Genomic DNA, 12,003 nt, shown 5'->3' on the forward strand with positions numbered 1-12,003 from the left:
TATCATCAGCAACAACAAAAAAGGGAAGTCCACAGTTGTTTTCTTTTCAAAAGCTTTTAATAGGACACATTTGTTTTTGTCATTTGTAAAGATTTACACTCATTTTTTGTCTTTTTTCTTTTTTTAAAAAGGAACATTTTAACCCAGTTTTCCCCATGAATACCACCTTTTGTTGCCCTGACCAAAAGACCTTGTTTTGGCCTATATACCTGATACAGTATAACAATATATTAACTATTAAATACAAAGTTCTATAATATATACTAGGTTGTTACGGACATTGCAATGGTACTGTGCCTACTCTAGTCACCTTGTGTTATAGTGTACATGGGTTATCATAGCCAAAGGGGCAGAAAAGGGGAGACTGGGGCATAGCCTAATTTACAATGGTAATGCTCTTGTTTGCTTTTTTTTTTTTTTCTCCTTGAATACACCTTGTGCTGAGTGCAATCCACAGAAGTCAAAAACAGTGTTTTCTTTGCCCTCCTCCAAAATATCTACAGTATAAACGGCCTGTAACCGAGCTATGAAAAATCAGTTCTATGTGCGAGGGGCTGCAAGAACGGAATTTACATTTTCCCAGACACGTCTGCAATCTCTTTTTCCCCAAGTGTCAGACTAGCAATAGCAGAATATCCTCCTCCCACCTGTATACAGTAAATCCACAGTAGTAAAGTGCTGGTGTGCTTGAACGAACTGGATAGCCATGCGACTACTTTACCATCGATAGGGGCTGAGTTTTGGGGGTAGATGTTTTATATGGGTACAGTTCTCGAACAGTAATAGCACTGCAATATCGTAGAACTTGAGCTTAGCTGCTTACTTCTAAACGCGACCTGGATGCAGGCTCTGAAACTAGGCTATACATGTTGTAATACAGTAGGTCTGGCTCCAGGTTTATGAAAAGAAACTTGTAGATAAGAGCTGCTTCTGTTCCCAAGATGCTACGCAGACTTTTAACAATTTCTCTATAGATTTCTACAAAAATATAAAAAATTCTATCAACATAACCATTCTACAGAATTCCTGTGGATTTTGTACATTTTGTTTAAAAAAAGTCAAATTCTATAAAACCCCCCCCAAAGGTATTTAAAATTATCTTAAGATTATTGCACGCACTGCAGTACATTTGTATTTGTCTTTCAAAAGGGCATCTAGAAAAAACTTATCCAGTTTAGAAAACAATCTATTTTACATGGATTTCTTTCCTGAATGCATCATCATAGAGTATTTTTTATTGGCTAGTCTTTACTAAATATTCACGTATGATGTAAACTTTTTGTTACTTCCACAAGCCTTGTCAGTGGGCAAAACCCCAAGTATTGAAAATAGAAGAGCCTTTAGGCTTTCTGTTACATTTGGAGTTGAGCATTTGGATTAACATCACATCACTGTTTGTGCCATGATTTCAAGCTACATGTGCCATGATTTCAAGCTTCCATTTTTTTTTTTTTGTAAGGAAGGAACTGTACAAGTAGTATCATTCCAGCTATACAAACACAATCCTAATAATTAAGGAACCAGGGTCGGCAATTTTAGTGGCCTAGCTATTTTCCCAAATTATTTAGTACATGTGAAAGGCAAAGCTAAGGCTCATTATGAGTGTAAAACCAAAAAGGGATTAAGAATATTTCTCAGGCTTAATACACTGTAATTTTATTATTTCCTTAAATATGATCTGGGGAAAGAACTGATGAAAGGTTTGTTTGAAATCGTTGCTTTAAACAGGCTTAACTCTGGATTTGGACTGGCATATCAAAGACAGTGGTCTCTGTATGGGCCTGTGTTGAAGAGGGGAAAAATGTCCCAGCCAAGAATTAATCTAACTGCAGTAAATAGTACAGAATGTTAATCCTCCTACTTCAAATACACTGATTGCCTGACTTCCTGCTGAAAGCCCTTACATTTCTCCAGGACATGTAAATCAATAGGGATTGTTTATGGACCAAATGTCCTTAAGTGAAAATAAAGGACTTTAAGACCTCACATGGGCTGTTAGGTATGAACAGCATCTTCTTATATGTATACTTGAAGCTAATGCAGATACATGTAGTTGTAACAGTCTAATCTCTAAATGGATAAAAGGCTGTACATCAACATGTTGTAGTGATTTGAAAAGATCAGTAGTTCTCAAAAAGTTACAAACTCCCGACTGACAGAATTAGCACAAATCCTCCTCTTGCCTGTGCAGGTTTAAAGACACGATCCAGCAAAGCCTTATCCATGTATGCAGTTTTAAACCTGTGACTATTCACACACTTCAAACCATGCCTGCAGAGTCTTATTTAGTGTACATCTTAATGGGATTTCATGGAAGTTGAGTGGAGTTACTGTCTGGTTTCCATCAGTCTTGTGAAGAGCGGGAGGTGTTGAACTGGGCCAACCTCTTGTGATTTTCAGACTGTGCTGTCCAGTTCTACAGACTGCTTTTTCCAGAGGGCATTAGCACAGAAGTAAACAGTTAATTTCTGAGATGACTGACATTAAGGACATATTATAAAGTAAGGACATGAATTCTGGTTTTATCTACTTTGTAGATGATGTTGCTGCTTAAGGCTTTTGATAGATTGGAAATAAAATTACAGTCATGGTCATGTAAATTAACATGAGCAGTGATAGCAAAAAAGCAGACTTTTTTTACTGAAAATCAAGTCATTTCAGTACCTACAGACTTTCTTACATGTCTTCTGTAAAATAACTTGCAGTAGGCCTCGATTCTGTCCAATACACAAACATATGATTTTAATTTTCAAGAATTACTTAAATACAATCAACCTCAAGGTAGTTTAAGCAAGAGCTTAACTTTAAATGTGTGCTTAAGCCCACTGCTGTGTCATGTCTGCACTGAATTCACCCACTACAAATCTTAAACATTGCCTTACTCTCCTTCTCACACGGATGCAGAAAGGAGGAGCTCCACTGCAAACAGCAGGCTTCCAGAGGTGTAAAACTCAGCAAAACAAACAGCCTGTCCTGGAGACACTGGAAAAACATCTCAGAAGTTTTTGTGCCTCAGTTTCCTAGGCACATATGAAAATTAGCCATGGACATGATTTTGTGAGTCACCAGTGGATGATCTATAAAATCCTTTCGTAATTCAGTACTGTGTACAGTAAATGGCTCTACATTCACCATCTTCAGACATCTGTCAGCATGTTGTACCTTCCTGGGTTTGTGCACTTGCTTTCACTCTGGATGTTGATTTTATGTAAAATTGGAATATTATTTTGTTAAAAAACTACCACTGCATTTCTATACTACCCAAACAATCTTTTTCCCAGAATATCATTGATGTCGAAGGGGAAGAATAAATTACATTAAATAATCCTTATTTACTGCTGACTGTGGGATACATTTCCTCTGTAATGCACTAATTGGCTACATTTTGTGCTTTGAAAAACAAAATGAAACCCAAACAAAACAAAACAAAAAAAGAGAAGGGATTAAATATATATTTTTTAGGTTAAAATATTCATAAAAACCAACTTTATCTCAGAAATATTCTGAGATACATAAAATAGAAGAAAATTAAACGAGTCTTTAGTCACAAAATGTACTACATCCCGCAATACTAGATTCAATTAATTTAATAAAATATAATATACATATAGATTCTGCACATTGTATTGCTTTTACCTAAGCAGAACATATGCTTAAGTAAGCGTGATATAGGTTAACCACTCTTTTAACCAGCTGGTTCTTTAATCTTTCTTTGGAAATTTTTTACCCAGTGCCATTTTGGAATACAGAGTTTTTAATTTTTTTTTTTTCTATTACATGAAAGGAAGAAAACATTTGGCACCAACAGAAAAGTAACTCAGGGGTCCATTTCCGTTTGATCAAAGGAAAAGCTAGGAAGTGTCAACAAGTCTTTCTTTGGGGTAGGAGATGTTGACATACTGTCTGGAAGCAACGAATCCCCTATATCCATCGAATCCTTGGACTCACAAGATGGAGCACGCCGTCTCAAGCAAATGTCTCCACTGGCAGGTGAGATGCTGTGAGGTCCTCTAGGTAGCAAACTCTGTCCATCGGGTGGATCTATAGATATACATGGAGGGCTCAGTTTTTTCTTCTGCCGTGTTCCTTGCAAGCCTTCCATTTCACTTACCACCTGACTTATGAAGCCAGAAGAGCTAGATGTGGAATGGTGCTGAGGGCTGTTTTCCATTGAACAAATTTCTATTGAATGTCTCCTTTGATCATCTAACCAAGAGGGTGGTTTTTTTAGAAGACCCTGGGTGTCTACACTGTGGTATTTCTTCAGGTCCTTCAGTGTAACGTTGCCAGTATTGCCTATGTTCCTCTTAGGAGTGAGAGGCTGAACCTCTGAACAGGCACTCGAGGCTGTACAAGTTTCTGAAGTGAAAGGCTCCGAGGAGCTGTTTATTTCAGATACTTCTTGGTCCATTGAATCTCCAGGTGTCTCCTGATACGAGTCTGCACAAGCACACGATGCTGGTGCCTGCTTTGAAATATTATACTGATTGTGGGAAAGCTGCTGCGTATGAACGCTTGCCCGGCTCCATGCAGCCAACTCTTGAGCTTCTGAGGGTGTCAGAGCCACTGATGACTCCTCCTTGGGCACAGCAGGGACATTTGGGTCAGAGAGTTCACTCACCTCGGTGTGGAGATTCTCCTTGCTATCCAAAGAGTCGTTCCTTATAGCCATCTGTATTGGAGCGCAAAGGGATCGGGGAGGAGAGGAGTTGCCAGATGAGAGAGACAGACCAAACAAAGGTTAGTACAAGCAAGGCACAGCATTTACAGGGCACTCAACTCTGCTGAGATACCTCAGCACAGACCCACTGACTCCTATAATGACCTGTGTTGTGCGTTCTAGCAACTCCCATGCTTCAGAGATCCGTGGGTTTGTCCCTGTGTAAATGATAGCAGAATTTGGCCCTTCATTCTTCATAAATGGTTGACCTTTAGCTTTCTCCTCTAACAATGGAGGGCTTCAGAAACAGAATGCCCCCACCCAAACTTAGACATGTTCTTGTTATGTAAAGGATGAGGGTCTACAGCAAAGCCCTTCATAATTTTAGGAGCTGAGGTACAACCGGGAGAAGAAAGATGTGCAAGTGAGTCTGTGTATTCTCTAGCTCAGGTGATGCTGAGCATGTGGAGCAGGATCCCCAGAGCCAGTGACACCAGAGCAACCACACTCTGCGCCAGCACCAGGGCAACAGCCTGTCCCTGGCTTTGGTCCCCAGGCTGGAGCCATGACTCTGCACCATGTTACGGCAGGGGAGCTGGAAAAGCTGGAGCACAAAACTGGAGTAATAATAGTAATAATAATCTGTAATTATTTCAACTTATTCTGATGCTTGAGTTCAGGCTTCCTAAGGCACATTTTGCCTCGGCTGTCTTGAGCTGTAGGCAGCAGCATCAGAGCCTGCTGGCAGAGAGAACCTATGGCATGTTTTGAAGGCTTTGTCTCCTCACTACACTGCATCCCCTTGTCAAAAGGGTTTATAAATCAGCCATGTTAACTGGCCCTTAAAGGCAGAGTCTCAGTTTGAGAAGACTCTTAAATGATCTAAAAGATTAAAAACTACACAGAGAAATTTGGAGGAAATGTGTACAGCTGGTTCTAGTCCTTTAGAGAAGTGTAAGGAGATGAAAATCCTCATACTAAGGAATGCTTTTGTGACGAATCACCCCAAAATGATCTTAGAATTTATATAAAAATTGTCCCGCAAGGATCGTTTGAGCCAAATGATCTCTATTCAGGCAAAGCTCTCATCAGCTGCAGTACGCACATGTGTGCACGCAGAAACACAAGAGTCTATTGCTACATCTGCACATTGGGCTCCCTTTGTCATCTGTGAGAGTTGAGAGAATATTTAATATGGCAAACGATTTTGTCCAATGCTGGTGAATTCTTTCTAGTTAAAATTTTACAGCATAATACTGGCAACTAAGCACAGTCAAGAGTGGAGCTAATTCTGGTCTCCTCAATGCCAATAGTTTTAGTGAGTGTTTGGGAGAAGAAATCATATTCATACCCTGAGAAGAGACGCAGACCACAAGAAAATAGAATACAGAAGCAAAAAGTAATTATTGGCACTTCTTTTGCTTGTACACCAACCTGTGTTGCACACAAAAGTATCAGTCACCACCAGCTCTTTCTTTCCCTATGATACAGGCATCTTTGGTAGTTGTTAGTAGTAACTGTACAAATGTTTTACTGGTTTGTTTCAAAATAAAAGGACCCTCTGCCATCCCACTGGGGTGTATACCTGTGGTAGCCACAGCTTGGTGTGGGCTACACCTTGGATACACAGTCCTGAAACCAGAAAATCGTTTTCATTTCAAGTAGAATTCCCCTGGAGTAAAGCTTTTGTGCAATGCACTGCCAAGGAGCATATTCCTCAGCAGGGAATACTCTCATCTTCATCTGCGAGTGCATTGCTAATTGTCAAACTTTCCAGAGTCTAAACTGCACATTACTGTGGGGACTGTGTCCACTCTTCAGCACTCTGGAGGGAAAGTGAGGTTAAACACACAGGTTTTAATGATGGAGGAAAGTGCATGGATCAGGTTATGTGGTGAACAAGATTTATCTATACACAGATTTAGGAAAGGCAGGGTACAAGGGGGAAGGGAAAGGAAAGAAAGAAAAGAAAGAAAAGAAAACAAATCAGAATTACATGCAATATATATAACAATAAGGAAAAATGGGTACTGCAAACCAAAATGTTTTGTGAGTTTGGGTTATTGTGATGTGCTAGTAACAAATTAGTGGTGGCAATAAAAGGACCCAAGCAGAGAGCACTTGAGCAAGCAGAAGTGCCAGGGGTGTAAAGGGAATTTTGCCTCTTTAAGGACTCAGTTTCACAGTGTCTGGCCATCTCGATTGCAATTAACAGTAACAGCAACACTGCCCTGTTGCCAGGAACAACCTCACTGCTCCCATTAGCCACATCGGGAGCTGCTTGCTGCTCAGGAGTGTGCCCAGGGCACCTCACTAACCTTTGGAGGGATCTGACCGGCCCACAGACCATATCTGCTCACTGTCCCAAAGCTTTTTTCTTCCTGAAATGTCACTCCAAGAGCATGCTCATCTCACTGCACGAGCAGAGAGGAGGGAGGGGAATAAATTAACTTAAACATATGAAAAGGTTTAGAAAAAGAAGCCTTCAAAGATATGAACAGAATTAGGCTGAGGAAGATGGTTAACATGGTAATTTATTCTAGATAGATCAGTTCAAAAGGATGGGTCTGTTATTCATTAGAAAGCAAGAGAGAGTGGTTATGAACTGGAATCATGACATCAATTAGTTTCCCCATTAGCAGTGATTGGGGTAGCTGGCCAGCCCTGTGCAAACGAATACATGCTAGGAATTTCTTATGTCAACTTAGTATTACAGACTAATGTAATTGTTAACCTTGGTACTTCACATTCATTTTTAGAGCTTAATGAATCAACTGTCTAATTTGTCAACGTTGATTAAAAGATGAAAAAATGGGAATATTTTCATGCAGGAAAGAAATTGCTTTTGAAAAAATAGAACTGGTTTATTTTATGTATATAAAATCAGGCACAAAACTACTGAAGAAAGCAGAGTTTGGGAATCAGACATGCCTCTGGTCCTGGTCCAGCTGCACAATGAAATATGCTTAAAAATGTGAGAGTGAAGCACAAGTTTAAGTATTTTACTAAAAAAGATAAACTTATGCTTCCAATCAACCAGACTGGACTCTTTGATTAGATCTCTTAGATCTTTGCTTGAATCAGGATTTAAATCAATGCCAGGCAAGAACCAGAGATAAAACCAGTTGCAAAATAAAATGTGTCTGTTTTGCATATACTCAAACTTTTCAAAAGCACACAGGGGATTCAAAAGGATCTTAATTTTCAATTCTCACTGTAAACCCAGTATACTTTCCATGATGGTTTTGCATATGAGATATCCATCTTCTTTTAAACAGTTTTCCCCTTTCAAGAAACCAGAGGAGCCACAGGAAGGGTGGCCTGGGATGGAGTCTGCAGCCCCTGTGTCCTTTCAAGCACTGAGAAAATCACAGCAGTTAAGAATTAGTTCCTTAACCCCAACAAGCCCCTGGGGAGCATTTGGCTCCATTTATGAAGGAGACTGAAAAAAAGAAAGTGCTAACAACGTGGAGAACATTTAGGCATGTAGCCAAAGGAGATGATACTCATCACGCACATTCTTTGCAGACTCCTGGATGGCTTTCAGATCAAAATATATCAACCTTTTTGTTATTTCTGTAGGAGAATTACAGTTCTCCAGAGGTTTCTGTGCAAATCCCTCCTTGAATTGAAAGCATGGTTTAACCTGGAAACACAACAATATAAAACCTCAGCGGGTTCATGGTCATAAATCTGCTTACCTGTCTGCGGAGCAGCCTTTCAGCAGAAGGAGAGTGCACCTGCTGGGAAACCTGGGGTTTGCTCTCCCTCACCAAGTGGTCATGAGCTCTTATGTGGTGAAAGTGGTCTTTTGGAATTTGTAGGAGAGAGCTGGTGTCCACCGGCTGCGACTGCACCGATGCCTTTGAACCTTGCAAGAGGGAGAAGAGACAGGAATGTGACATGTTCATCTGCAGATTATGTCCCAATCTCAAGGACCTTTCAGAGAAAACTGCTCCATTGCACCTTGGACCAGGCAGGCATGGAAAACCACTGAATTCAGCAACTGGCTCTCCATGATTGGGAAAAAACTCTCGCTGACTAATAAATTATTCCAAAATTGTCTATTATTTCATTTTTCTTGGCATTTTCCCCTGATACAACTGGGACTAGCTCCTGTTAAGAACAGAAGATTATGAACTTGAAGTTCATCTGGACTGGCAATTTCTACATGCCCATTTTAGGGCCAATAACTTTGCAGGCAACGACACATCTTAGCACTGCAAGGAGCTGACTTTGAAAGACTTTGGAAAAGGATATCTCCATACCTGAGCGTATGTGGAGACCAGCTGCTGGGATCTCAAAACCAGCATGCCCACTGGAAATGAAGTCAAAGGGAATGGCACCTTGCAGCTTTCAAGGCTAGTTTTGCAAAGCATCCCAGAAGAAGGAAATACATATTCTCCAGCCTCTTTCTGACCCTTTGTGGTTGCTAGCTACTTCTTCTAAAAGGTTTGAAACTCTGCATGCTCCCCCCCACCCCCCAGGCTCAACATTTTTCAAAACAATTCATTTAACCTGGACCACATCCCAGAGAATCTCATTTGTCCTGGAATCTTTCCCAGAACAACAGCCCCATTACGAAGGAGTATTCAAACAAATACCTCCTGCAAGTGCCAGTGTTTCTGACAACAAAACCTTTCTCAGCTTGAAATATTATGGCTTAGTTGTGGTGATTTATTAGAGGTGCCTGGCACCTTTTGCTATCTTCACAGCACTTTATAATATTGCAAACTGTAAACAGGTAGGGGTGACTTCCCCCACCCTGAAAAGCAGTGACATTGTAGGTGGAACAGGACAATGATGCATATGCCAAGACTTGGGCACCTTACCCACCTCCGAGCACTTTGGCCTGCTTAAGACGACTGGAATTTCACCAGCAGGAGAAAAACACAAAAGGTTTAATTGCTTAATGTGGTTATGAATAAGACATCAGCTTTACCTTTCCAAAATACTTCTCCTACATCTCAGTGGAAGTTTTTCCTGTGGATTTACAAGGGTGCAATGCCTGCCCCCCCGCCAAGCCAGGGCTGTCAGATGGGGCTATTCAGTTCTCCAAGCTGGAAGTGCAATCTTGAGGAAAGGAGGGACTCAGAAATTACCCACTTTTTTATCAAGTAGTTTTTGTTCAAGACAGGACAAACACACTTTGAATTAAGGGTCAAAAATGCAGCACTAGAAACTCCCTCTTGTAGCAAATGGGATTCTTTCATATGGTCAGGGATTATGACTCCAGGAAACTTCTTGGCTGTTAGACAGACCAATAAATTCTGGCTCCACTGAAGGTAATGGGAGTTTTGCTATTTACTTCAGTGGGATTTGACCAGGATTTTAGCTGTACCTTTTGCGTTATGTGCAAACAGGTTCTTCAAAGGACAGCTCTTGACCTTGAAAATTTTGTATTATGGCAGTGATTTCTCACAACTCCAGATTCATCTTCCTCCGTTGTGTCCATATTTTTTTTCTGCTGTTCAACGGTCGCTATTCATCCAAATTCTTATTACTATGCAAATTTCAACATCTTATTTCTAATCTGTTCAAATCCCCTACCATTCCGAACAGTGCTGAAATTATGTTCTGCTTAGAGGCTTTCAAATGACAATGCTTGTAAAAACTTCTCTGTCTTATCTGTGACAAATGTCTAAAATGATGGCACGTACAGAAGAATTAAATACAGCTACATTCACTTACCAGCAGAAGGTAACCCCTAGCAGACAGAGTAAATGAAAGCACATTGATAAGCACCGGGAGGCAGCTGCAAGTACAGGTACAGAGGTGCAGGTAGAGAGAGAGCGTCCTTGGTATCTGCAATACGCTGTATCTAAGAATATCTCTGAATTTAGCTCTAAGGCGTATATCCCAACCACGCACACTGGGAAGGACAATTCTACACTCTCTCATTTTTCCATTCATCTCACACTGAGATCTCTCTCAATTCAGCACATTTATGTTCATTTTACAGGCATTTAGAGACACCATTTTCCCATCTTTCACAGATGTTCCCATATAGAGCTTCCAAAACCTGCTAGAATAGGTACTGCTGAAAAAAAAAACAGACATGAGGAAATATTTTTCTGCTGGAGTTTTTGCTCTGGGGCCATAGCTAGCTCAGGTGAGATGGATGGAGCCCAGGCTGTATGGACTGTAACCTTCAGGGAACCATGCAGGGGGACAGTCAGCCTTGAGCCAGGCCAACTGCTCACTGTCACATTGCCAAAAAGTTCAGAGGAAAGGAGTTCTCTTTAAGAGCCTGGACTTTGTGGAGGGTCTTTGCAAAGCCATTCCACAGGTCTGGTCACGAACACCTCACCGGGAACCGATGGCAGTTTGCTGCCTCTGACTGAATAGCTTGGAAAATCCCAGCTATTGCTATACTGGACAATCCTGCTCTTGTCCCAGCTGACAGATGTGTACCTGACTGGGACTTGTGATGTGCTGGATTCCTCTCGCCCAGGGAGGCAGGGCAGGGGCTGGAGTACGGCGGCTGGAACATGTAGCTGTCATTTGGCAAAGAGTGGGTGCGCCCCACCGAAGGCTTTCTCACGCTCAGCAAGTCCTTGCTGGGAGACAGGGTCAGCGTGTCATCTTTGGAGCGGAGATCAGCCTACGGGGAAAAAAACAGTGAGGAAGGAAGACATGACAGGGTGGGAAGAGGAGAAGTGCCCAGAAACGCTAGCGACAGCCATTGCAATCAGTATGGCACGATGGGCATGCACATCGTCAGTATGTACGAGTTGCACGAATGGATCTACCAGGAAGCTATACCCCTCATTTTGTATTGTCAATAAATTGTCACACAGAATGAACCACAGAAACAGAGGAAGCAACACTGCAGTAATAAACCATGACTATTTCAGGGATATGCAAAGAAGGCATCATGCCTCAAGGCCAGCAAAGGTCACATGCTTTGCATAACTTTGATCCTCTGCAGTAACAGTAAAGGTCTCTCTATGTGCCCTCATCAGCAAGTCAGACTTTTGCAAAGGTGAGTAGTTTCCTTTTCTAACAATGAAAGGAAAAAAAAAAACCCAAACCAAAACTGGTTTACAGAAAATATTCTCTATTCTGGCTCCCAGCGCAGTTTTATTGGTTTTTCTTCTCACACAATGAATAACTAAACCCATTTTATTGAAAGGGATATCTAAACCTACTGCTTCAGGGCTAAAGCCATTCTCTAATTAGAAAGGATCTAATGCAAGCAAAGGTTATTGTATATATGTTGACTGCAGAGTTTTTACAGCCAAAGAGTCTCTTGGAATAGGCAGCACCAGAGGCAATACAGACTGAGGTGGATTCAGGTCTGATTTCATAAGGTAATATCTCCATTCCAGAAATGTTCTTGG

At 41.1% G+C, this 12,003-nt stretch overlaps 1 protein-coding gene across 13 annotated transcripts in view; it reads right to left on the minus strand.

The window, feature by feature from the left end:
* Positions 1-36: 36 nt before the first annotated feature.
* The window catches only part of CACNA1G (calcium voltage-gated channel subunit alpha1 G), a 149,859-nt gene continuing 137,892 nt past the window's right edge, over positions 37-12,003 (minus strand). For 10 of the 13 annotated variants that reach the window (XM_074847034.1, XM_074847039.1, XM_074847031.1 and 7 more), the window contains 3 exons: positions 11,075-11,264; positions 8,362-8,531; positions 37-4,672 (listed from right to left, as the gene is read on the minus strand). In XM_074847034.1, coding sequence (XP_074703135.1) covers positions 3,818-4,672; positions 8,362-8,531; positions 11,075-11,264 — 1,215 coding nt within the window. In that variant the 3' untranslated portion in view covers positions 37-3,817. Of the gene's footprint in view, positions 4,673-6,338; positions 6,570-8,361; positions 8,532-11,074; positions 11,265-12,003 lie in introns of those variants that run through there. The other 3 variants (XM_074847038.1, XM_074847036.1, XM_074847041.1) reach the window with 3 other exon arrangements.

The sequence above is a fragment of the Strix aluco genome, chromosome 21 (assembly GCF_031877795.1).
Source record: "Strix aluco isolate bStrAlu1 chromosome 21, bStrAlu1.hap1, whole genome shotgun sequence".
Taxonomy (NCBI): domain Eukaryota; kingdom Metazoa; phylum Chordata; class Aves; order Strigiformes; family Strigidae; genus Strix; species Strix aluco.